The 27974-nt window shown below is 48.2% G+C and overlaps 1 protein-coding gene across 1 annotated transcript; it reads left to right on the plus strand.

Moving 5' to 3' along the window:
• Positions 1-1876: 1876 nt before the first annotated feature.
• Positions 1877-27974, plus strand: adgrd1 (adhesion G protein-coupled receptor D1; the record flags this gene model as incomplete). The annotated part of the gene is made up of 25 exons (XM_084439610.1): positions 1877-1895; positions 1980-2096; positions 2997-3095; positions 4001-4123; positions 4231-4407; positions 5812-6069; positions 6757-6824; positions 7412-7573; positions 7990-8034; positions 8673-8790; positions 9162-9269; positions 10946-11021; positions 11838-11979; positions 21280-21353; positions 21952-22075; positions 23784-23887; positions 23991-24102; positions 24347-24500; positions 25774-25840; positions 26070-26136; positions 26260-26351; positions 26516-26642; positions 27243-27284; positions 27392-27484; positions 27575-27974. The coding sequence occupies 25 exons, from the start codon at positions 1877-1879 to the stop codon at positions 27668-27670; spliced, it is 2664 nt and encodes an 887-aa protein (XP_084295736.1). The 3' UTR covers positions 27671-27974.

Raw genomic sequence — 27974 nt, forward strand, 5'->3', positions numbered from 1 at the left:
TGGATGTGGTCTTGCTGTAATGTCTCTGAAGAGACAGTTATGTATTTTGACAGCACCAGACATAGACCAGGCTATTTAATGAATTAAGATGACTTATCAAGCTATAAATTAAGTATTTTACGGACCTGAGCATTACTTTTATATTTCACTTATTTTTGGCTGGACAGCAACAGCCCTATACGCGAATGTCTGTGACTGTGATGAAGTTACACCGTTGGTCAGCCGGTGTTGAATCTATACAGATATATATAAACTGACCACAATTTCGCACACCCATACACGCTCCAGCCATATAACCTACGGCTGCGTTCCAAATCGCATACTTTTTCTTTTTACTAGTCTTGTTTCCCAATAGATAAAGCAGCTCGTTCGTGATAAATGACATCAGGCCACATGGGGGCGCTGTTTACCATTACATGAATGCGGTGTGCGGTTCTGGCCCCACGAACCTTTCCAGGTACTGAACAACCAGTGAAGTGTCAGTTATACCAGCGGTCTTCTCTGACTGCTGGGAAGCGCAGATAAGGTAATAACATGTTTTTTGTAAGAGGTAAGCAATACTCATGCGTCCAGCAATTTAGATGCAGACATGCATGGCCCAGAGTAGACCACTAGCCTAGTCTGTGGAACACGGTAACTACAGTAGCCTACGTGACCATTCCGTGATCCCCATGAAATTGAATTTACTAGACAATATTTTCCTAATGGGGCGTTTGCTCAGTGTGGTGGAAATCGTTTTTTCTCGTTTGATTTGACGTATATAGGCTGTGTCTCATATAGGCTATTGTATATTTCTCACAATATGTGATATTTCATGAACATATTATATAGGCCTACATTTGTTTTAGTGTGTTCCTAGCGGACTAATCACGGTAATGGCATTTACGCATGCATCGGACGCCCCACCTTGAGTTTCAATTACTCCAAAAATGACATCACGTTTTGAACTCCCACAACCAATCGAACAGCCCAGTACCTCTTACTGGACTCACTGCACGTCCGAAGCACGTCAGAGAACAAACCCAAAAACCGGAGGACGCGTCTAAGTTATGTAGAGACGGATTACAAGTTTTCGACAAACCTATGGATGGCTTTTTGCTTTGGCACCACAGTGTGATATGAAGTTCGTTTTGTGATATGAAGTTGTTTTTACGCACATTTTAGAAAATTTAGCTTTTTGGGGGAAAGGTTGTCTTTTTATTTGAGAAAATGGACTAATGGAACGAGAAGTTCGATTGTTCCAGCATCTTGGAATAATGTTTTGCGCGTATTGGATTCTTTTTTCTTGGGGGATTTAAACCAATGAGCAATTATTTTATAGTAGCCCTAGAGTAGCCTGTATGTGGTAACCAGATGCTAAGTTATCTAAGAACAATGGAACTATCTCTTCATATTCAGTTTTTGATAGCTTTTGTCACTCTGATTAAGGTAATTTCATACATTTTTTTATAGCCAATATAATTTGGAGTGATTTCACAGTGGAGCGCTATATGAGCTTTTTTGTGGTGTATTTCAGGTTCATGGTCAAGTGGAGTCGTACAAGCATCCAGGTAAATCCTTTACCTATTCCTCAATATTGTCTTTATCTAAGAATGTGTGGATTCCTTTGATAATTTCTCATGGTATTTGAAATAGCCTGATAATATAGGCTACAGGGTGTAAGGTTACAGTTCATGTATGCCCGTATTTATTCAGGTTATTCATCAAAAAGATGTTATGATGAATCATGTTAATTTTTATCATGTGTAAAGCCCAGTATAAACCAAGTATAACAGTTACCATACACAAACCATTTGGATTTACTTTTGCTGTTATTGAAACCCTAACTTTAATGGACTGTTTTGTTCATTATTTATTGAATCCTCAAAAACCTAAGATGGAGTGCCAGGAAAAAAGTAATGTGAAGTAGCGTGATGGAGCTTGATTAGGGGAAAAGTCCCATCTGGGTCTGGATGTTTACCCATGAGATCTGTGTCCAGGCCTGCAGGTGTTGGCCACGGCCTCGCACTATTGGCCCCTGGACGCGGTGGACGGGATCCACGGACTCTGGGACCAGATCGGAAACAAGCCGGGCCGCGTTAATGGAAGCAATATAAGTACGTTCATCAGAGATCTGGCTAGATGTCTAGGCAAGAGAGAAAAACACAATCTTCTTTGACCTCTGGTTACGTGGTCCAAAGCTGTTATCCACCCAAGGGTGTAGGAGTGAGTTAAACATGGGGGGGGCATTTAGTTGGAGGGGGTCCAGGGGTATTCTCTCCTGGAAGATTTTTTCACAGTCCCCCAGTAGAAATATTGAAGGGGACAATTCTGCTTTCTAATATGATCGGGGGGGAAGACCGTCCCCTGTCCCCCTTCCTGCGCCCACGTGTCAACTCTCCCCTCCTCTCAGCTCACCTCCTGTCTTTCTCATAACCACCAAGACAGCTTTTAGCTGCTCGTAGTTGATTTGTTTGTGTGGCGACTCATTGGACAGCTCCCCACCAGACCGTTTGAGACTGACCTTCTCGAAGGACCGGTCTACTGTAAGAAAAATCTATCTCTGCCAGGCGGAAACTAAACTTTCAGAAACGGTGGGGAGTTATACAGGGGTGCAGACTTGTCAAGCTTTAGGTAAAAATAACCGTTATTAATCCAAAATAGGTCATTTGTTTGATCTGTGTATGTATGGGTTTGCATGTGTGTCACCTTTTTCACCTGTGATCGGTTTGCACCTCTGGTTATAGTTACCTACCTTAATTGTTATCCTCTGTTAAGACATTTTGAGAGGGACAGTGCATCTCTAGACATTCCGTACCTCCCTGAGCACTGCCTGTGTCCTGAGCTTAGCATCACACCCCGTCATCTCATACCGTAGCCGTTCACCACACCCCTCACCTCACCATGTCCGTAGTGTCTGTTTTCCCTCACTGCTGTGTCTTCTATGTTGTTGTGTTCATGTGTATGTGAATCACTTTTCTCTCCTCTTGTCTGTTTGTTTTCCATGTTTCATCCAGCTCTCAGAATCCACAACCACACTGTGCTACATACCTCCCATAACTCTTCCTCTGTGTATACCAATGACTCTGCCTACACTAACATTTCTGCGACAGTAGGTGAGGAACATCTCCACTCACTCACTCAAATACTCCACGTGCTCGCATTTTCAACAGCTGTCACCTGTTTGCTTTAGTGGCCTGTTTTCCTGTCCTAATCGTTTGGGTACATTGTGTAGTGCTGTAGTTTAGTAGCTGACTTAAGTGTCACACTTGGGCATGACAGCCTGTTGAACGTCTCTTTCGAGATGGCTTGCCTGTAGAGGGTTAGGTTTAGGGTTGCTTTCTTCATCTAAAAGAAGCAGGGGCATTTTTATACACTCAGTATGAAGTAAGATTAAAAGTTTAGAGATTTCTAACTAGAGCGCAACAAGTTAAGGCAGCAGTGGAGCAGAGGTCATAGGTCATAGCATAGGTCATAGCAGAGAAAGAGCCAGGTCATAGCAGAGAAAGAACCAGGTCATAGCAGAGTAAGATCCAGGTCATAGCAGAGAAAGAGCCGGGTCATAGCAGAGAAAGAGCCAGGTCATAGCAGAGTAAGACCCAGGTCATAGCAGAGAAAGAACCAGGTCATAGCAGAGTAAGATCCAGGTCATAGCAGAGAAAGAGCCAGGTCATAGCAGAGAAAGACCCAGGTCATAGCAGAGTAAGACCCAGGTCATAGCAGAGTAAGACCCAGGTCATAGCAGATAAAGACCCAGGTCATAGCAGAGAAAGACCCAGGTCATAGCAGATAAAGACCCAGGTCATAGCAGAGTAAGACCCAGGTCATAGCAGAGAAAGACCCAGGTCATAGCAGAGAAAGACCCAGGTCATAGCAGAGTAAGACCCAGGTCGTAGCTGACTGTGATCACAAATCGGTCGCTTTGTAAATCTACAGACTGAAGAGATCAATTATTTCAGCACAGCTAGCTACGACAACAGAACCACTAACCACCGTTACCAAATACTGGTTTCCCTTACAGATATAGTGGAGGGAATGGTAAACAAGGGCATCTATCTGAACGGAGATCACGGAGGCACGTTCCTCCATTTTGGAAACTACCAGAACTCCTGCATTAGCGACCCCACCCTGTGTGGTCCCGAGGGTGAGTAGCTTGTGTTCGCTAACTTTAACCTTCACGGAGGAAGTATTAAACGTTGGGATTCATATTCAGACACGTTTCATCTAGTAATTTCTAACCATATTTTGTAGGGATCACATTTTCATTCTTCTGGAAGAACCAGGAGGCACAGTCCCGTTTTGCCATCGCCTCCGGGGGGAAAGTGATCTCCAACGGCTTCTCTGTCTATGCCAATGCCTATGGAGGATACGTGGAGTTCTACACAAGAGGGAACTCCAAGAGATGGAAGGCAAAAATCAATCTCCCAGGTAGGCTACTGCACTGGGGAGTCTTATGAATGAATGAATGAATTAATGAATGAATGAATGAAACTTATAGATAGATTTCCCCTTTCTCTATGCTCACTAGTTTGTAAGTTTTCCATATTGATACTTCAAAATGTCTGATTGCCAACCATAGATATGTGAAATATAGTATACTGTATACTGTAGTTATATTGTGTTTTTGTTGATTGTTACCAGATGAAACTGGTTGATACAACTGACCCCAGAGAAGTGTATTTAGTTTTATGTTTACTCCATCTGTTAGTCTGGCTATTATGAATATTGAATAGTATACAATACTGCAAGTGTATAGTTGTACTGTCTACATAATGATCTCATCAGACGCTTAAAATGGTCAGATTATGTATGAACAAAGTTGCTGACCCTAAAAAAATATAGTAAGTTGAAGTAATAGAAATAACATTGACAATCTAATGGCAAAGTTATTTCTTCATTCCTGTCCCTCATACTTGATCTGATAGGCTATTTTTAGAGAAAACATGCAGTACATGGTTTTACTCTTAGAATACTGTATCCATGGACGTTTGAAGAAAATGATTATATTCTCAAATGTCTTCTGTCATACTGTTTTTGTTACAGTTGCTTAAGGATATGCGCTAGAGGCCTTAGGCTCTTTTGGTTGATGTGGCTGGAACGTCATCTGTTTCATATAATGTGACATGATGACATTTTCATTTAATCCCGGCTTTTGTTTGCGTTTAACTTTACAACTGAGGTAAAAACCATAATTCCAATACTCAGCCAGTTCGTATGAACCCTCAACACAAAGTTATACCACAAGACATACTGTAACATGCTCAGTTGGAGCTTTGTGGTCTATAAACTGTAAGTGCTCAACAGAAACGTCTTCATCAGAGAGGAAAAGACAGAAAGATCACTTGAAGGTGTGAATGAGCACATTTCTTTGTAGGACATGTGGTTTGTGTTCAAGTTAACCCCAAAGGGATGGACGTGCTTCGGCGCTCTCAGACAATGTTCTTGACGTGTTGCTCACACAGTGAATGCATTGTCTCTAGTGAGTCTCTTAATTGCTAGTTTACCCCAAAAACATCTAGGGGGATGTAATTTCCTCTTTGAAGCAGCCTGTATTGTAAACCTTTGATTGAGGGAGAGTTTGGAGGGACAACAAACCAGATCCTGGTCAAGGGCAGCTTAGACAGCTGGATAATGACTGTAGCTGGAGCAGAAGGGGAAGGTTGGACCGGGGAGCAGCGGACAGGGGAGGCTGAAATGTTTGTGGTAGACTGGGTGAAATACAGTGCCTGTCGGTTGGCTAAAACTAACAAGCAACCTATCCTCAAAAATACACACACACAAGGAATACGACTACTTCCAGTTCATGCATCTCTCTCTGTTTCGCTACTCCAGGGCCGTACTGGACCCATATTCTCTTCAGCTGGACCCTGGAGGACGGTCTGAAGATCTACATCAACGGGACATTCAGCATCGGTGACCCCAAAGGCAACGTGTCCAAGAACTATGGTGACCCCTACCCTGACCTCGTCATAGGCACAGGAAATGGCCAGTCCTATCAACACTACATGACCGGGGCGTTTGATGAGTTCGTCATCTGGGAGAGGGCCCTCTCACCTAAGGATATATTGATGTATTACAAAGCCGCCATAGGTAGGATATGACCGTCTGTTCTTTCTGATATGAAATGCCTGTTATGTTGACAATCCCCCCTCAAATGACGCACACAGAGAAAGGGGTATTTCCACGTGGTCTTTGATGCATTCCAGTCACAGGACTTGCGCCTGTCAACAAAAGATTCAGTTCTACAAAATATGTCCTTATCTTCAAATCATCTCACATACTTCTACCATAAAAGTTTTTAACAGTCCTCCCTACAAGCCTCCCACATATTTCTACCTTATAAGCGTCTGATACAGTAACAACTGTATTCCGCCGGAAACCTATTTAGTCCACAAGTTGGTGTGGTCATTAAAGGTGTTTTCCAAAAGCTATAGACCGCTTCAGAACATTCATATACATAAAATAATGTTTTGTAATGACTACAGAAGGTAGGATGTTTATCTCATATTTCTCCATCTATATAAACTGAGGCAGAGTGGATGCAGCGGTAGATTTACCTCAGGAAATCCATTATATGGACATGTTGACACCCACTGTAGTGATATATCATTTAAAGCTATTCACATCTAATATCTCCTGGGTGTGTACTGTACTTGTAATCACTCTGTGATTCATAATCAAAATAGCAAGGCTTGCCTCCCACATGGTTCCTCTTGCGGAGGTCCAGCGGAAACCTGACTTTCTTCATCCTTGGGTGTTTTGTTTCCCTCTGACCAGGGGAAGCGGTCATCTCTCCCACCTCCCCCAGCGTCCCCGAGGAAGTCTCCTCTACAACACAGACACCTGTAAGTTTAACAACAACTTTATTCACACAGAAACCCCCTACGGAGACCACCTGTTACTCTACCTATGAATGTTCTGGAATGTTCCGGATGAGTTTGTGAGGAATCTCGCATGGTATTCCCACCAAATTCATCCACGGTTTAGCGACAGGATTTGATGCGTCCTTCGTAACCTCATAAGCAGACACACTGCAGCCTCCCAGGAAATTAGGTAGTTGAAACGCTGTAGACACAAACAATTAATATCTCTTGAAATTATTGTTCTCCTTGAAGCCTGAGGAATTGAGGAAAGAAAAGGGTATTTTTGAATGGGTTGTTTATTAAACGTCCATGGAGGAGGTGGAGAAAGTAGAGACAGCTGCTCTACACAACACAAAATGGCTCCCTATAGGGCAGGCGCCTGGAAAAGAGCAGAGTTCTGAAACAGCAGACTCCCGCGCGCAGACTTCCTGCGTCTCAGGCTAATGGTCACATAAAACATTCTGTAGGCCTACTGTGTAGCGCATACTGGCCCTGCTGTGTGCTGGGAGAGTATCTGTCTGTTTCTAGTAAAAACCCGTTTGATGCCTGGTGTTTTGTCCCCTCGCCAGAGGACCACAGCTGTGACCCGTCCTGTGGTCACCCAGCAGAGCGAGGAGCTGGCCAGCACTCGGGAGCCGGTGCCCATGCCCATGCTGGGGATCCTGGACACGCTGACCTTCAGCCTGCCCAACAGAACCATCCCCCACGACACGGCCAACAACCTCACACAGGTGCTGAAACACTGGGACCGCTCGTACCTTACACACACACACACACACACACACACACACACACACACACACACTAGGACCGCTCGTACCTTACACACACACACACACACACACACACACACACACACACACACACACTAGGACCGCTCGTACATTACACACACAAACACACACACACACACTAGGAACGCTCGTACCTTACACACACACACACACACACACACACACACACTAGGACCGCTCGTACCTTACACACACACACACACACACGCACACACACACACTAGGACCGCTCGTACCTTACACACACACTAGGACCGCTCGTACCTTACACACACACACACACACACACACACACACACAGGTACTAATACCTCTTATGAAGTAACGTCTCTATTCTGTTGTGTCCTATCCAGGCTTTTCTGAAGAGTGTGGAGGAAGTGCTGTCCTCGCCGGTGGAGGTAAACGTGTTCATACACCACCGTGACGGCTCCGATAAAGCTAATGAGTTCACAAACCGTATCATGATGAATACTAAATATAATCACATGTCTACATTCATACTGGTCAAAGCTTCAGGCTCTCAGAATCACAATCAGTTTTATTGCCAGGTAGTTTTTACACATACTAGGAATTAGTTCTGGTCAGTTGGTGCACAACACTGATGGGTAGACTACATTAGACAGGGTGCAGGGACTGGACAGGACAGTGCTAATGACTAAATGGTGTACGATGTGTATACAGTACAGTATGTGTGCAAAGTGTAATCCCATCCGCGGTTCACGTGTAAAGACAGGATTGCCTGGAGAGGGCCATTTTAAGCCAGTCTGTGGTGAGAGTTTGCCGAGCCCTGCGAACGAGCATGCTTGTTTTCTTAAGAGCAAGCTGGAACAGATGTTCACAGAGAACGGGAACATAAGACTTGGACAGCTGAGACACCCCACTATATAATCCCCTCCGATTAGGCTTTTTAGCCATATAAGAAGAATTTGCGTGCATTTCTATGATGGTTTAATCACTGACCTTTTAAACATTTTAATTATGTATTTAAATAAATCCGTATGAATGTATTTTATTTTCATAGCATGCTGAGCAGCAGTCCACGCCAATGGTCACTGGCCTGATTGAGACCGTGGACAAAGTGATGGACCACATGGTCACCAACCTGGAGCCCAGGCCCTCTCTCATCTCACTGGGCGGAAAGTCCTTGGTAGCAGGTCAGTAGAACGCCGGCCCCGCCCTCAGATGACTCCACCAATGGCGTTTCATAAAAGACCGAGTTCAAACGGGAAAAGATGGACATTCTGGTCGAGCGTCAAAATGACTTCATGTGATTCCCCCCTCTGAGAACACCCTCTCTCTCTCTCTCTCTCCCTCTCTCTCCCTCGGTGGGGGTTATTTCTTGGATAATATTTTGTTTGCTTGCTTGCGTACTCTCTCCCAGGAGCCCCGGCCCCATCTTTGATCCGCCCATGACTCACCAGATAACACGCTGGCCCGGCCTACGGTCCCAACCCCCCCATCCCCCGTGTGACTTCACCTCTGACCTCTCACATCTCTCTCCTCTTGACCTCTGAACCCACCGCAGACTACTCGCTGATGAAGTTCCCCAAGAACTACAACCTGCCGCACTATCGCTTCCCCACACAGGGGAAGAACTACATCTCGGTTCCCGGGGAGGCGTTCACCATGCAGGGTGAGATCCTGTCACCCACTCCGCTCTCTCACACTCCCTTAATGCAGCGTATTGTTCATGGATGTACTGTACAGCCATCTGCTGCTGTCCACTCCTGTTGTGGGAGTAGACCCTGCAGGCTAACGCCGCCCTAGTGTCAAGTTGTTTTATCCCAAGCGAGCAGCTTCCTTGGCTTGAAAGTTGAAAAGTGCACATTAGTTCTGCTCTTGTTATTGGGGCGGTAGTTTATTATGGTTGGGATTAAAGACCTTCTCCGTAGCAGGGACCACAGAGAACAGGCACCGTGTGTGTGTGTGTGTGTGTGTGTGTGCGTGCGTGTGTGTGTGTGTGTGTGCGTGTGTGTGTTTAGGCACGCTGTGGATATACAGCCGTGACTTTTATGCGGGTAGCGTTGTACGGTACGTTTTACTAGGGTAGGTAGGTCGAGTATTTCGAGAGAAAGTGACATAATGAGAAATAGAAAATGTGAATCATGGCCCTTCACACGCTGGAGAGTTTCCCCACTTTTCCCTCACTTATATCTCCCATTAGAAAGAATAGCCTTTCACACCGGACTCATTTATTCACTTAGCTCACTCTCCACCAGGCTCAGACCGGGAGAAGGCAGTAATTACTCTGGGTATTAAAGCCGTGTTTGTTTGACTTTGTGTTTGTGTCGGATTCCCTCAGCCCCCAAACGCACTGCGTTGCTACACTAACATTGGAATAAAACTTTTTAATAATCTATTAAAACACCATTATCAGAAAATGGAATATAGATGTTACAGCTGGCAGCTGATACTCAGGACTAGTTAACGTATGGGTCTGAACACATGGTTGATTGTATAAAAGGCACCAAGTGGAAGTTTTATACCCCAATTAAATCCTGTAAAAGATCCTTTTTTTTTCTCTCAAGCTGAGATACTTCCAAGATATAAAAAGATGCAGATGGATTTCCCATTTTCTATCACATTCTGTCTTCCCCCGAAGAAAGATTTACGGGCTAACTGGCCACCAACTGATCCGTCGGGGGACTCGGGGGGGGGGGGGGGGGGGGGGGGGGGGTAGTTACGGTCACTGTGTTCACCAAAACCTGGCAACCTGATTTGATTTAGAAGCTTTCTGGGACTCGTAGACTCTGGAGATTCAGATGAATCCACAAGATAGCTCTTCTCTCCGTTGAAGTCGTTCCACTTAGCGGAGCGGAGTTGATTTCCGAACTCTTGGGAACGAGTCCATCGAACACGACATGTAGTCCTCACAGTTTATCCTCCGGTGTCGTTTATATTCCAGCGTTGTGTGGTACAGTAGGTGGGACGTTGTGTGTTACAGTAGGTGGGACTGGACCTTGTGGTGAGTCAGTCCAGAGTCGGGACAGTCCTACGCTCGCAGACCTCCCGGTGGCCCGTTGAGGTCACGGCGCTTGTGACTTACATAATTTCCCCACACACACGTGGTCCGTGCCTACACCCCCCCCCCACACACACACACACACCCTTCCTGGCACCCGCGTGCGAGCACACAGATCTCCCATTAGCCGGCCTGTGGCAACCTGATTCAACGAGGTGGTGTTAATGAAAGTTCCCCTCCCCGTGAGCATTGTAGCAGCGCCTCAACACATTCTCGGCCCTACGCCTGTGCGTTTCACCTTTGACCCCTCTCTCTCTCTCTCTCTCCTTCTCTATCCCTCTCCTCAGCTCAAACCACCATTGTTGGCCTCTTCTACCACAACATGCACAACTACTACAAAGAGATCAGCCCTCACCGGACCAGGTGAGTGGGATGACCTCTGACCTGGTACATCCAAACCAGTCCATCAACCTGTGTGTGTACAGATTTTGAACTATCCACCCAGTATATACTAGCCATGTAAGGAAATGACTCTATAAACACTATTGTTTACTGTAAGGTTCCTGTAATTAGGAATTGCTGCCATTCAGAACAAAAAAGACCCTCTCTCTGTGGATCAGAGAGATGATACGGCACAAAATGTTCCCCGCGTCGAGGCCAGAAGCCACTTCCTGTGTCTCAGCTGCAGTCCCTCGGCTCCGTGGCGGTGCCCTTGTTTCCTGCGCGCCCGGGGCCCGGTCTTATCTCCCATCTGTCCACTTAACCTCCGCTGACCGATACGCCCCACCGTGGGTCCTTCCGGTCCATTCTCAAAGTTTTAGACTTTTGGGACCAAATAACCCTTTCTTTTGGAAATGGCTCTTTTCAGTTTGATTAGGAACACATTTGGGATCAGCCTATCCTCAAGGCCTGTTCACCTCCCGTTTGGAAAGGGGTTAGTTCATGAGGGGTTGTTTTTGATATGGACCTCCCCCTCCTCTATGGGTGAGAACGTGCCCCTGGATCATGGTATGAGGGTGTTGCCTCTACAGCCCAACGCCAACCTACCTGTTGCCCTAGAAAAGCCTCTGACATAACGCTGTAGTCAGGATGATTTAGGACATAACAGACGGATCTAAGTCCCACTCTGCCGCTACTGTTGGGAGTCCTGTGTGACACCACCGTGTAGAGCGTCGGCTTTGATTGGTGGAACGCTGACAGATGACTCCGCCCCCCCCCTCTCCCCTCCCCCCCTCTCAGGATCAACCAGGCGTCCGATTTCAAGGACTGCAACATCCAGGTGGCCAGTTTCCTCATCTCTCTGAAGGTGGAGCCCTCACCGGCGCTGTCGGTCAACCTGTCCGGAGCGCCGCTAATCAAGATCGTCCTTACTCACGTCCTGGTAAGACCCCGCCCCCCACCCCAACAACAACAACAACAACAACAACAACACCAGTTATGCCAGAGAGCTGCTGGTCCGGGGGGTAGGTCAGAGGTCAGGTGTGGGAGCCTGACCTTATCAGGGGGAGGGGCTGGAGCTTTTTGATCTCTCCACATCAGCTCTGCTTTGACCTGGCTTCCCGTCTGTAAGGGAAACAGGGACAGGGCAGAACTGGCCACACACCAACACTAAGAAGGACATTTTGTTTTCATTAGTCTCAGCCCCTTTTAAACGTTCCCTCACAAAGCATGTGGCTTCCTGAAAGAAAACTGATTATGGGCATTTTCGAACAGTTGGCTTTGGCGTTTCGAAAGGAGCAATAATTTTACTTTATGAACAACATTTTTGCCTTTCGGCATTGTGGCAGGGATTTTAGTTGAGGAAGGGTAGCCAGTTTTCCATGGGAAAGGCATTTGAAACACATAATGAAGCTTAATTTATAAACGCGTATGGTCTTTGCTAATCAGACGCTAACAGAAATACAATGTGAAGGCGTCAAGTTCTCTCTTTTTACAAACTGATAATAGTCAAGACACCTCATCCATATTATCCACTCGCCTGAAATGTAAATATACAGTTGACATATGATTATCCAGTGCGTTGGCCCTGAGGTAAAAAGTTATTTCTTCACCAACAGTCAAACTCAACTCAGACCCTTATCAGTGGAAATGTCCTTCCCCTTCCCCGAACTACACAGGTTAGAACATATTCACTTGCCATTCAAGTGAATCACCATCAAAAGTTGTTGTTTTTTCTTCCCTCACTCAAGAGCATAAATGAAAACCATGCTTCTTCTTGAAACCATGGCGATGGGCTTTGTTTGCCTCCATTTTCCCCAGTGAAACAAATGTTTATGCTGCAATTATCTGGCCCGGTTCCTGTGACAATGATTACTGTGTTTGTTTTAGCAGACACCATGGGAGGAAGGCGAGTATCTCCCTTGTTGTGGAAGTGGCCATGAATGCGTTCCAGTTTTGTTGCGTGTTGAATCATCATGGTTGCATTGATGTTGAGTGCTTCACTGGTTTATGTAATGAGTTTAAGCAACGCACTGCAATTCTTCTGGTGGAAAGAAGTACATCTATGATTTGCACAGACCCCCAGACCAGACAATCAGAGATTTTGTAGCAGGGATAGATTGTTAAATTTACGTGCTTTCGTTTCTGACTCGGTTGACTTCAACGGCCAACATGTTTTGAACTTTCTTAAGACAATATAACTGGGAGTTACTAGGAATAAATTTAAACGTTGCATATCACACACTCTTGGCCGTGGCTCTACCCAGCAAATAAGTCAGTTTGCTATTAATGGCCTGTTTTAGACCTTTGGATAGATTTGGCCAAAAAGTGACTGACTATTTTGGGAATTTTAATGTCTTTGGAAGCCGGTGGATACTTATCAACCCCTGAGCTTGAAGAGCAGGGGAGCTGCCCACGCACACACACTCACACACTCACACACACTCACACACACACACACACTCACAGTATGAGGAGGACCTTTCCCGTCTTTTGTTTACTCCGCTCTTTACTGTCAGTCCAAAATGGCCGCCCGCTGTGCCGGCGCTGATTTGTGATTGGCCCCTGTGAGAGACGGACAGGCAGCCAGTCAGTTCATTAAAGCCAGAGAGAGGGAACTGTGTCAGAGACGGGGCCCCGTCACCCGCCCCATATCTCTTAGCAACGTCCTCTCTGCCATGGTTACGACAGACCCCGCCTACGGCCGACTGCGCCCTACATCCGCGCGGTGGCAGATCTCGACCGGCGTGGGCGCCCCTGACCGTCCGTCTCAGTATCTGACCACGTCGACGACGGCTGCCCTTCGACCGTGAGAAAAACGAGGAATCGAGTTGATGAAATGCGTAGTCTAGCGTGCGTAGATGGCGTCACCTCTCTTAACGACCCACGCCGACCTTGTGTTGTGATTGGCCGCGGTGATGGATCACCTGTGAGCCCGGAGCCTCGCCAAACACCCGGCGAGGTTGTGTGGTGACCGTCCTCAGCTGACCGTGGGCCCCCGATAGCAGGTCCCATATTCGGGCCGGGCGTTATCAGGTCCGCCGGAGGCCCGCCAAGCGTTCTCACGCCATTCTGATCGGGCCTTGGCCAAACCGTGATTTATGACTCCTAATGTGACGCGAGGTTTGGCGTGGGAGGCGGCGTGCGGGGGGCGCCGGGGTCCGTAGTTAAACATTAATATACTGTATACATAAAAACCCCGCTGCTCCTCTCCACCACCTCCTCCTCCTCCTCCTCCTCCCTCAGAGCATCACACCGATGGTATGAGGTGAAGAAATGGAAAGTGTGATTTCACCAGGAACGCCAGTGCTGCTTAGTGTCAAAAGGGAGAAGGATCCAGAAAAAAGGCTTTGACGAGCAGGACCTGACTTTACGGGCTAATAAAACACGCGCGGCCGAGCCAGGCCTCTGTGAGGGGTGGCCAGGGGGGGGCGCTAGAGCGCAGGAGGAGCGCTGGTGGCCTGGGGGGTCCTACACACTGACTCACCTGCCCACCTGAGCATGTAGGGTTAGATTCACACTGACTCACCCTCCTACCTGAGCATGTAGGGTTAGATTCACACTGACTCACCCTCCTACCTGAGCATGTAGGGTTAGATTCACACTGACTCACCCTCCTACCTGAGCATGTAGGGTTAGATTCACACTGACTCACCTGCCCACCTGAACATGTAGGGTTAGATTCACACTGACTCACCCTCCTACCTGAGCATGTAGGGTTAGATTCACACTGACTCACCTGCCCACCTGAGCATGTAGGGTTAGAATCACACTGACTCACCTGCCCACCTGAGCATGTAGGGTTAGATTCACACTGACTCACCTGCCCACCTGAACATGTAGGGTTAGATTCACACTGACTCACCTGCCCACCTGAGCATGTAGGGTTAGAATCACACTGACTCACCTGCCCACCTGAACATGTAGGGTTAGATTCACACTGACTCACCTGCCCACCTGAACATGTAGGGTTAGATTCACACTGGACTTCAGATGCAAGGTTGACATTGGGAGTGCTTGAAGACACCGTGGAATCAGTGAGAGAGGAGGAAAGAGGAGAGGGAGAGAGAGATGTGAGGGAGGAGAGATTGAGAGAGGAGTAGAGATAGAGAAAGAGAGAGAGAGAGAGGTGTATATGAGGGAGGAGAGAGAGAGAGGTGTGTGTGAGGGAGTAGAGAGAGAGGTGTGTGTGAGGGAGGAGAGAGAGAGAGAGGAGTAGAGATAGAGAAAGAGAGAGAGAGGTGTATATGAGGGAGGAGAGAGAGAGAGGTGTATGTGAGGGAGTAGAGAGAGAGAGAGAGAGAGGTGTGTGTGAGGGAGTAGAGAGAGAGAGGTGTGTGTGAGGGAGGAGAGAGATAGAGAGAGAGAGGTATGTGTGAGGGAGGAGAGAGAGAGAGAGGTGTGTGTGAGGGAGTAGAGAGAGAGAGAGAGAGAGAGGTGTGTGTGAGGGAGTAGAGAGAGAGAGGTGTGTGTGAGGGAGGAGAGAGATAGAGAGAGAGAGAGGTATGTGTGAGGGAGGAGAGAGAGAGAGAGGTGTGTGAGGGAGGAGAGAGAGAGAGGTGTGTGTGGTGTGAGGGAGTAGAGAGAGAGAGAGGTGTGTGAGGGAGGAGAGAGAGAGAGGTGTGTGTGGTGTGAGGGAGTAGAGAGAGAGAGGTGTGTGTGAGGGAGGAGAGAGATAGAGAGAGGTATGTGTGAGGGAGGAGAGAGAGAGAGAGGTGTGTGAGGGAGGAGAGAGAGAGAGGTGTGTGTGGTGTGAGGGAGTAGAGAGAGAGAGGTGTATGCGGGTGAGTAGAGAGAGAGACCTTGTTAATAATGTACTGTAAGCCAATGCTGGTATCTATCTTCTCTGCCACAATAATAAGCAGTCTTTATAGCCAGTCTTTTTATATCTCCCAAGACACACCCAACTTAAAAACCTTGTGGGCGAGTCCCTTTCTCTCTCTCATACACACACACACGCACACACACACACACACACACACACGCACACACACACACAAATTGGGGCCAGCAGGCTGATCAATCGCAGATGGAGATCTGGCTGTTGCCAAGAAGCAAGAGCTTTGCATTGAGGGTCTCCTTTCTCTCTCTCCCTCTTTCTCTCTCTCCCTCTATCACAGCTCTCTCTTCCTACTCTCTATCACAACTCTCTTTCTACTCCTCTCTCTCTCTTTTTTTCTCTCTCTCTCTATCACAACTAAACAAAATGGAACTTCCTTTTCATTTCCACAGGCAAAAGCAGATGCAACGAAGCTTATTTTACACGGCCTCATGTACTCCTGTTCCAGCCCAGCTACAAGTTATGAATTTCAAAACTCCTTCTGGAAAACCATTCCTTGTAAACTACCTGAAAAGCGAATCTGTCCCTTTGTTTTCACAACCCCACGGATCTCCCAAGAAACTTCCCGATCTCACCTTATCAAAACTGCAACGTCTTGCGTTTAATTGGCTGGGTTTTTCCTTAACACCCTTCGCGCTTATCAACACTCGGGTTTGTTTTCAGCCTCTATACCTCGGAGCCCCCAAGCCAGACCGCAGCTGCAAGGCGTATTTCATTTCCCCAGACATCATGATCTCACCCGGGGCTCGCCGCGTCCGGACCGGACCCAGAACGGACCCAGACCGGGCTTCCTCCGCCGTCTTTAACGGGCCTGTGTGTGCGTGTGTCTGCGTTTGACATCACGACGGTTGTTGTCAACAACACCCGTTGTGTTGAGCTCATCTCCAGCCCGGGCTCCGGTTCTGCCGCGGAGGTGGTCCCGGTCGGCTCCGGTCCCGGTCAGATGTGTCACTGGCGGCTCCGTGTTGACGCTGTCCTACTGGGTCTGGACCGGGCCTGGACTGAGCCGGGCTCTCCCCCCCCTCCTCCGCCTGTCGGCCTGGAGAATGTTTCCCCACACCTCTGTGAGCAATAAAATGTTTCCTTTCGCGGCTAATTTTAACAACGTTATGTAACCGTCCGCGCTCTGAACGTACACCTGAAGTAGAAGGTACCGTGTTTCTGAGACGTACGTGTTTCAGCGGTTTTGAGGTTCAGTAGTTTCACTGCCGTGTAGACGATGGTGTTGCCGGAAGATGAGTTTCGGAGAGGTGTAGAGAGACGCCCTCTCTCTCCCTCACACCCCATCCAGAGTGAACCCTCTAAACCACACCCTGTCTCAACATGTCCTCGTCTAGGCCGCTAAAATCAGAACTTGTTTTGGCGTTTTGCTGTGTTATGATTTCGAGGGCTTTTGGATTCCAGACGGACCGCAGTCTTTATTTAGACCTCGCTGCACTTAAAATATGCCTTTACTACAAGCAGGGCCCTGCCAGGTCTGTGAGTGCGTCACTGGCGGTGCTAGGCTGTTTGAGGGGGTGTTTGGCTGTTTAAGGGGGTGTTTGGCTGCAGGAAGGAGGTGACTTTGAGTAGCGCGGCGCTGTTCGGATCTGTGTTAGAGGGGTACGGGCCGGTGAGGGTTTGGATTGGCGGGTCGTACCCGGAGAAGCTCGACGTTCAGCGAGCTACGTTCACCGTGTTTGTGTTCGGTCAGGGTCAAGTGTCAGGGTCTTTAATCTGAGACCTTTTTACGGGAGGCCCCCGGGCTGGACACGCCCTGACCGCTACTCTAACGCCGTACTTGAGAGCCGTTGCTCGGATTTAATTCGGCTTGAAATAGCCTGATGTCTTGGGATTTGAGAAAGGTGTCAGTGTTTGGTGACTCCCCCAACCAAGGGGGGGGGGCCTTTTCGACCAGCTCACACTTACCTCCGGGTGTCTCTTCCACGGCTCATACAACGACGTTCAAAGCGATCAAAACGTATTTATCAAGCACGCTTAAAACGACAGCAGTCGACCAACAAAGTACAAAGTTGGGTCCCTAGATAAAAACACCTCTCAACAAAAACAAAGAAATGTCGTGGGTGAGAGTTTGCATGGGGGAACTTTTTTCCACTCACGTCATTCTATCCAACACATTCTGACGTGATATTCGTAGCCGTCGGCCTCGCGGTGACATTAACCATAGAAAGCACAACATTCGCTCCGAATCACAAGAGTAGACGTTCATGTACTGTTTCAGACGGTTTTTCTCCTGTTGGCAGGGCTCATGCTGAAGGCCATTCTTTCACCATGACGACAAATTGGGTGGTGAGGAGAGGGGGCGGGGGGCCGCCGTTAATCACCATCATATGCCAGTCACCCTTGAAGCACAAGTCAGAGTCTCCCCCAAATGTTGTTACGCAACACTCGGCCACAAGATAGGCGTGTCGCTATGATGTCATGCTAGCTGGAGAGTCATGTTCACCCCTAAAGAGTTGTGAAAGCGTTCACTTGTGTGATATCCCTGTGGGGTTTTAGGTGTGTTCAACACCTGGGCCTCAATCTTCATTCTGTAACCCCTTTTTAAATAGAAATAAAACATATTTAAACAAATACAATTAAAAATAAAAAAATAGCCCTGGTCACTGTCTCATCGACTGTGATGTAGTAGTAGGTTGATATATTTTCGTGGTTAGATTTACTGTAAATCTTCACATACTTTACTCCTCTACTATCCACATTCTTTGATTTCCCCGTCACTCACTTTCTCTCTCTCTCTCTCTGTCTCTGTCCCGTTCCCTCGCTCCGTCTCTCTCTGTGTCCTCACCTCTCGCTGGTCAGGGAGCTGATCTCAGAGCTGTGCTCACTGGTCAGGGAGCTGATCTCAGAGCTGTGCTCACTGGTCAGGGAGCTGATCTCAGAGCTGTGCTCACTGGTCAGGAAGCTGATCTCAGAGCTGTGCTCACTGGTCAGGGAGCTGATCTCAGAGCTGTGCTCACTGGTCAGGGAGCTGATCTCAGAGCTGTGCTCACTGGTCAGGGAGCTGATCTCAGAGCTGTGCTCACTGGTCAGGGAGCTGATTCCAGGTCTATGCTCGCTGGTCAGGAAGCTGATTCCAGGTCTGTGCTCACTGGTCAGGAAGCTGATTCCAGAGCTGTGCTCGCTGGTCAGGAAGCTGATTCCAGGTCTGTGCTCACTGGTCAGGAAGCTGATTCCAGAGCTGTGCTCACTGGTCAGGGAGCTGATTCCAGGTCTGTGCTCACTGGTCAGGGAGCTGATTCCAGGTCTGTGCTCGCTGGTCAGGAAGCTGATTCCAGGTCTGTGCTCGCTGGTCAGGAAGCTGATTCCAGAGCTGTGCTCGCTGGTCAGGAAGCTGATTCCAGAGCTGTGCTCACTGGTCAGGAAGCTGATTCCAGAGCTGTGCTCACTGCCGCTCTGTTGTTAATAAAGACCTGGAGCGCCTCAGTCCTCCCTGGCGGACCGCTCTGCCTCAGGGCACCAGGGAGGAGAGAGCAGCAGCACACGCACACACACACACACACTCGGACAAAGACACGCACACACACACACACACTTGGACAAAGACACACACACACACACATGGACAAAGACACACACTCACACACTTGGACAAAGACACACACACACACACACTTGGACAAAGACACACACACACACTGGAACAAAGACACACAAACACTCGAACAAAGACACACAAACACTCGAACAAAGACACACACACTCGGACAAAGACACACACACACACGCACACACTCGGGCAAAGACACACACACACACACACACTTGGGCAAAGACACACCCACACACACACACACTCAGACAAAGACACACACACACGCGTACAGTAGAGCACGCCAGCGTGTCTTGCATTCTAACACTGAGGAGTGATCCTCAGATCCACATCACTCTCCCCTATCAGCTCCAAAACACATACTGGACGTGTCACAGGGATGGAGTCACCACATCGCCCCACACTCATCATCATCATCATCATCATCATCACATGGCTGTTTTACAGCATGTCTGTCAGTGCATATCTGGTTCAACTAAGGCCCGCTAACACAAATCCCTCCTTTTGCACTGTGGGGTTATTAATTTCCCTTCAAGAGCAAAATAACTTCAAAGTCTCTGCGATTATGGAAAGCAATGTGTCCACGTAAGCGAGCGGGTTCGCGTGTGCGAGCGAGCGTAGCCTCGGCTGCTCTCTCCCCCTCGTCCTCGGCTGTGGACGGATCCTGGGTGTACCTTACCCCCATCTGCTTTCATTTACACCCCGACAAGAAACCGTGAGTTAATAATAAAAGCCCACAGGGCCCCGTAAAGTCCTCCAGAGGATCTCCCACACCTCTCTTTAAAGCTAGCCGCCCGGCCGCGATGATGAGGTGCATGTGTGGCGCTCTCTTCTCCTTCCCGTCTCTACCTACACACAGTGTGAATCGCCGTACAGTAACGATTATGAATATTATGACCGAACGGCCCCTCTATCTATCATAATCTTGAGGTCAGCGGCAGCGTGCGTCGTGCGTGCGGACGGAGAGAGACCAGAACAGCTTCTCGGTCTCGCGGAGCGAGTTGACGTTGAGGGAAAACGTTTCGCAGTGAAGTCACTCGCATTCAAAGCCATACCTACCGTGATCGCGTAATAAGAAGCAGAGAGAGCCTATAGGGCCAGGAAATGATGTGCGAGCCTCGCTGTCACTTTCGCTTCCCCCCTCACTTTTTCCAGTAGGAAATTAGAGTCCGTCCATCTCGACGTGGTCTTACCCAATTTGATGGCGCAGGCCCTGGGAGCTGGCGGAGGTAGGGGTGGTGGGGTTACAGTACGCCTGCCCAACGAAGCTTTGTTTTCTAAAGAGGGGCAGGTCGTAGGGAGCCGAGGTTTTAACCTAAAACCACGGCCAAGCCCTAATTACCGCATTCCTACCCTTTAGCCATTCGCTCACTGTCTCTGGGGACTCCAAATCTCATTTGAGGAATTACATGGAAAAAGTGAGTTGTAATCAAATAAATGCTTGAAGACGGTAGGGAGTCTCACTCGGTGTAATAATCACCTTCTCTGAGCGCGGTGCTCTCCTCCCCCCTTCACTGTTCAGATGATGCCCTCCTCAGATGTTTATTGGTCTTTCAGCTCCAGCAGAGTATTGTTGTTTAACGACAGATGCAAAGGCAACGAGTTGATTCATTCAAGTCCAGAAAAGAGTTCTATTTCTGGAAGCCATAGAGAGTCTACTTACTGGTCTTGTTAAGCTTATAGATGAAGCAGCCAACTGGAGTCAACAAAAAAAGCATGATGGAGATGCTCAAATTGGTGACAGTTGAGATGACACAAATTGTAAACAATACCATCCATCCTCGTTTCGTGAGCGGAACAGGGATGTGAGGAAATTCTGATCCACCATGTTCTCTCCTTTTTTCCCTCAGAACAAAGACCAGCAAGAACAAGCCTTGAACCAGAGCAATAAAGTCTTCCTCTACTGCGCCTTCCTGGACTACAGGTGTGTCTGGAGTTCAACTGCAGCTGTGTAGACATACCAGCAGTCCCAGAGCGGAAATTCTGTTACCACTGTACCGACTGTTGTTATTTCAAGTCCTAAAGGATTTTTGGTCATGGGTTAATTATTAAGGCAGAGTTTCTTTCGCCGTTTCCTCCTCGTCACTCAAATCAGGGAGGAAGGGAACGTGGTGCGATTGAGTCGGTGTATCTTGAGCAAGAGAACGCAGCAACCGTCTGCAAAAACACTTATCATCTGATACAGGGAGTCAATGGCTTGACAGCTTAGAAAGAGTGAATAATTTCAAACGGTGCATGTTTTAGTTGGAGCTCTTCCTCCCCCTTCTCCCCCCACGCCCCATGGCTCATGAAAAAATGTGAAACATTTGACAACCCTGTGAGACAAATTCAACAAATCGTCGTTTTAATTGGCCAAATCTCCACAGAATGCCTGGGATTCGACTGATTAACGTGTTTACCGTCGTCTGGGTTTCTAAGACGGCGGCCATGTTTGTTTGCCCTTCTGTGTCTGTGTGTCTCTGAGCTCAGTTCGGTGGATCTACTGTGCTGGATGTTGACTCTCTCTCTCCTTCCTCCTCCAGCTCAAAGGAAGGTGTGTGGTCTAATGAGGGCTGTGTGCGGTCGGCGGGGAACATGACCTACTCGGTGTGTCTCTGTAACCACCTGACCAACTTCGCCATCCTCATGCAGGTGGTGCCCATCAAGGTAAGGGCCTCTCTCCCTCCCAGAATGCACCCTGGTCTTGCATGGAGTCCCGCCCCCCTCCCCTCTCTCTACCCCCTCAGCGGAGGGCGGGGTTTATAGGAGCGTATTGGACAGGAGGTGGTGGTAGACCACACCGTAAACCCTCCACCCCGAGGTCGTCCGGCTGCCTAGCATTCCTCTCCTCGGTCGACCTACGCAGAAACAATGTTGGTTTCACTCGTGGTTTGATAGGGACTTGCTGTGGACGATGGCCAGTGTGGTTTTTAAGTGTGATTTCCTCAGGCTTTAACTCGGGTCTATGGTCTTAGCCTCAGAGACCACAGTCAGAAACTTACTGTGCAACTCCTTTAATAGCTGCATTGTGTTGCCTCTGTGTATGAAATGCACTATATAAATAAAGTTTGATTTGATTTGATTACTGGTATCACCGTGTAAAATAAAGCGTCACACTTCGAAGGACATTACCTTCCTCTCTCAACATGTTATCGGTGAACACCTATCCTCAAATAGTAGGCATCGGTCACACATTACAAGGAAATTGTTCTCCCCCGTAGTGAAGACTAGCTTCAGCGAGAGAGGAGTGTCTATTGAACTCGTGTTATCAAGAATGCTCACCCCCTGTTGTGAGTGCGGTCGTCATCCCTGAAATAGACGAGGAAAACCATCTTGACTGCTTGGTTGTGCCAGTGATGTTTTTCAGCAGCAGGCATCTATTTGATGCTATACTTTCCCGTGGTGGGTCTGTAATTAGCGGGCTGGAGCGGAGCGGCCCAGGCATCTCTATTCTGGATGGATGGGGATCTCTAGGTCCTCGTAATGACAAGGCACACGCTGGAGTTAATGGAGAATCAAACCTCAGCCCTCAAAATAAAGTCTGGGCCCAAAAAACATCAATGTACTACACCACCGACACACACACACATACTGTACACGTGCACACACACACACACACACACACACACACATACTGTACACGTGCACACACACACACACACACACACACACACACACACACAAAGGACCGAATTACCCAATGCTTACTCTCGCCTGTCCAAACAATGCATATTCTCTCTGGGAAAATCACTTCTCCTAGATGCAACATTTTACGGCGATATTAAACCCACAGTCATAAAGTATACAGATTCAAGATCTGATCTAAGAGCTGTAATCGATTCTGAGTAGACCGAGAGAGCGGCCTCACTCGGACAACGGCAGAAAGGCTTTTAAGTTGACTTTACTGGGAGCCGTGCCCTGCTACTTTTACATGACGGAGTCGAGTCCTGCCCAGTCCCCCCAGGAGAACCCTAACGATGGTTACCACATTCAGAACAGAACAACTGTCCTACATAAACCCCCACGGCCCCCGCTACTCTGCAGTGGACTCATCGGTAGATCCTTGCCATGGACGCTAGCCCGGCCGTAAAACACAGTGAAGTAACATCCTGAAGTAGCGTGAAGCGAAGCCCTTCAACGTTACAGGACCGACGTCACTTACTATAAACCTCCCGTAGAGGGCGCTGTTGCCTGATAGTGAATTGAGACGAATTTCTTGGAGGGGCTGGTTTCAATGTTGTTGTACTTACTGAATGGCTGGCAGTCTTTTATTGTGTAATGAATCAACCATGCGATGAATCAGCCGTCTTGTTCTGTCTTTGTTGGAATGTTGTGGTGTGGACTTTGTGATGAGATGTCTGTCCACTCTGCACAGCTCACCAACGCCCACCGGGTGGCACTGTCCACCATCGGTTACATCGGCTGCTCGATCTCCATCTTCTGCCTGACCATCACGCTGGTGACCTTCGCCATCCTGTCGTGAGTATCCTAGCTTGTGAGCTGCCGCCGCCACCGCTAATGTCTCGCTAACGAGCCGAGTTCTAACGAGCCGAGTTCTAACGAGCCGCCCGATGTCCCGCAGGTCTGTGAGCACCATCCGTAACCAGCGCTACCACATCCACGCCAACCTGTCCTTCGCCATCCTGGTGGCGGAGATCCTGCTGCTGATCAGCTCCCACTTCGACCCGGGAACGGTAGGCCCTCCAGAACCAGAACTCTGTCATTGGCTAGGGCCACAAGACAATGATGATGATGATGATGGATCAATCAATCAATCAACCAACCAATCATACTTTATTTCAAACCTGCATGCAGATAACAAACACAGGACAGTACACACAGTGATGATGTGTGTGAATGATGATGATGGTGATGATGATGATTTATGCTGGGCCCTAGTGATGAATGTACCTTTGACCCCTCCCTCCCCTGTCCCAGCTGCCCTGTAAGGTCATGGCCATACTGCTTCACTTCTTCTTCCTGAGCGCGTTTGCCTGGATGCTGGTGGAGGGGCTCCATCTCTACAGCATGGTCATCAAGGTCTTCGGCTCCGAGGGCAGCAAGCACTTCTACTACTACGGGATTGGCTGGGGTCAGTATATGACCTCTTTCCTTATTGTGTTATTGTCATATGGCTGTCCTAACGCTAAATGGTAAATGGACTGCACTTATGTAGCGCTTTTATCCAAAGCGATTTACAATGAAGTAAAGGTCAATTACCTCTCATTCACCCATTCACGCACACATACAGTACACACCAATGGCGGCAACTGCCATTCAAGGTGCTAGCCTGCTCATTGGGAGCAATTTGGGGTTCAGAGTCTTGCCCAAGGACATTTCGACATGTCGTCAGGAGGAGCCGGGATTTGAACCGCTGACCCTACCATCACTGGCCTCAGACCTGGCTGGAACAGACCTTTGACCTCTGACCTGGCTGGAACAGGTCTCTCACCTGGCTGGAACAAGCCTATGACCTCTGACCCAGCTGGAACAGGCCTCTGACCTCTGACCTGGCTGGAACAGGCCTCTGACCTCTGACCTGGCTGGAACAGGCCTCTGACCTCTGACCTGGCTGGAACAGGCCTCTGACCTCTGACCTGGCTGGAACAGGTCTCTGACCTCTGACCTGGCTGGAACAGGCCTCTGACCTGGCTGGAACAGGCCTCTGACCTCTGACCTGGCTGGAACAGGCCTCTGACCTCTGACCTGGCTGGAACAGGCCTCTGACCTCTGACCTGGCTGGAACAGGCCTCTGACCTCTGACCTGGCTGAAACAGGCCTATGACCTCTGACCTGGCTGGAACAGACCTGAAAGGACAGAGAAGACACCACCACTCTGAGTCAGCCTGGCTGCGCAGAAACACTGCCTCTCCCCCACATGCTGGAGTGATTAGTGGAAACAAGATCCAGTTTTTATCATTTCCTTTGTTTTCGGCCAAAGTAATTTCACATTCTGTGGCCAACAGCAAATTAGGTGCTGGAGATCCAGTCCTACTGGAATTATAGCTGTTAAACATCTTAGAGTCATTTTATCATTTACAGCTCCTGTTATTAGCGGTGTAAAAGGCTCTTAACCCCGTATCCTTCATTTCCTCTCTGGTTGTAACAGCGTAGTTGTCGTGTAGCTGGAGTGTCTGGTGATCTCGGTGGAGTCTGCAAGCAATTAAATCAGATGAAAGAATAGAGAAACAAACACATGAAAGCATAACAAACGAATGACAGATATATGGACCTTGTTATCGAGGAAATAAGCAATCATATCACAGATTTCTCCCAACCTGTGTGTGTATACTGTAAGACTTTGGGTTTAATAGAGCGCAGATTGTGTTTCTATCTGCAACTGACATGTTCCCTGTTCGCTCCAGGCTCTCCTCTGGTGATCTGTGTGGTCTCCATGACATCAGCGCTCGACAGCTACGGAGCGGTGGATAAGTAAGTGGATACGGGTCGGGTCAGCCGACACGAACCTCCGCCTCGGACACACTGAAGGCAACACAGACACGGACGTAGCGCGATAGAGGCCATGATTGAACCAATACGTTTGAGCAATGCGACAACAGCTGTCTCCCTTTCTCTCTCTCTCTCTCTCTCTCTCTCTCTCTCTCTCACACACACACACACACTCTCTGTTTCTCTCTCTCTATTTCTCTCCTTTTAACAGCTGCTGGCTGTCTTTGAAGAACGGGGCCATCTGGGCATTCGTAGCACCTGCGCTGTTTGTCATTGTGGTGAGGAGTAATAATCACTTAGTAACCCATGGTAACCAGCTATGCCTTGCCCTATTTTAGGCATGTCTTGTAGAACGTAGAACGCACCCAACTGACCCACATTATTTTCTCTTTGAATTCTAGGTGAATATTGGCATCCTTATATCAGTGACCAGGATCATATCTCGGATCAGCGCAGAGAATTACAAGGTTCACGGGGACGCGAACGCAGTCAAGTGAGTCAGTTTGTAAAGGCTAGAACCCAAATGACAAATGAGGCTGATTAGAGGCCTTTCGTGAAATGTTATACTCTCCGTTCTAGGTAATCAGTGTTGTTTCTGTGTGTGCGTGTGTGTGTGTGTGTGTGTGTGTGTGTGTGTGTGTGTGTGTGTGTGTGCAGGCTGACTGCCAAGGCAGTGGCTGTGCTCCTACCTATTCTGGGTATCTCCTGGATCTTTGGGGTCCTGGCCCTCAACTCACACTCCCTCCTCTTTCTCTACATGTTCGCCGTGTTCAACTCGTTACAGGTGAGTCCGTCTGGAGCAGGCATTCCCAAACTGTGAGGCGGGCCTCCCCTGGGGGGCCCCAAAGAAATTCAGGGGAGGCGCAGAGGGATGGTTAGAAAAAAAAAAAGTGTTGAATTTTCTATGGTTTTTATGAATGAAACGTGATTTTAAAGTTTGGGGGTTGGGGGGGCGCAGGTGTGTCACTGTTTTCGGAGGGGAGGCCCACATTGATGGAGTTTGGGAACCCATGGTCTGGAGTCTTAAAGAGCTGCGACATACAGCGTTTTATTGGGAAACAAATAAAGGAAAAGATATGGAGAACCACAAATGACACAAATTATATGAAGAAGAATGCAGAGTATGGACGTTTGGACGTTTGAGATCATCTAACTTCCATAGTTTGACGTACTGTATTTCCTGTATTTGCATTGCTGACGTAAGCACTCGGGAGATTTTGTTTTACAGGAAGGAAAAAATCATAGGATTTGAGATAAGACTACAACGAAACTGACCTTTTGTATTTTGGGGGTGGCATATTTTGTACCAAGGATGTGATCCAAAAAGGAAAAAAAAATGCATTTTTGTTTTCACAACATCATTAATCATTGTTTCTTTCTACAGGGCTTCTTTGTCTTCCTGTTTCATTGTCTTCTCAACTCGGAGGTAAAGTGAATCACGATTCACACACGTGATTAGATGTTGTATCACCCCGGCGTCCGGCGTCTTCTCTCAGTCCTCTCTGAAGGTTGTGTTCTGTGTTTCTGCCCCAGGTCAGAGCTGCCTTCAAGCACAAAACCAAAGTGTGGTCTCTCACCAGCAGCTCCATCCGCAACATCAACGTGAAACCCTTCAACTCTGACATTGTGAGTAACCGAACGGCTGATTCAGGTTCTTCAGAGAGGAGAACAGGTTCGGTTTCCGTTGAATCTGACCCTCTCAACCCTCTTCCCTAGATGAACGGGAACAAGGAAGGCGTGAGTCCCACCAAGATGAACACGTGGGACAAAAGCACCAACTCGGCCAATCGAATCGACCTCTCCGCCGTCTAAAACTGCTGAGAAGTGGTACCTGAAGCTTGACAAACACTGGCTCCAGGATTTTTTTCCCACAGTTTATGTTGTGTTCAATCCACAGCCACAAATATTCTCCGGGGATGTTTGCTGTGGTCAGCCCTATAAATCGGACTGCCACACAAGTAATCCTAATACCACACATCTCCCTGCCCACAAGGACAATGACTGACCATCCTTACAGGGGGGGTGTTTGTTAGAACAGCCTTAGCTTCTCCACTGTAAATACATTATTGATATGAAGCTGTAACTCAAAGAGACATCAGCTCCCAAAGACAAACAG

Source organism: Borostomias antarcticus (genome assembly GCF_949987555.1).
Source record: "Borostomias antarcticus genome assembly, chromosome: 6".
Classification (NCBI taxonomy): Eukaryota; Metazoa; Chordata; class Actinopteri; order Stomiiformes; family Stomiidae; genus Borostomias; species Borostomias antarcticus.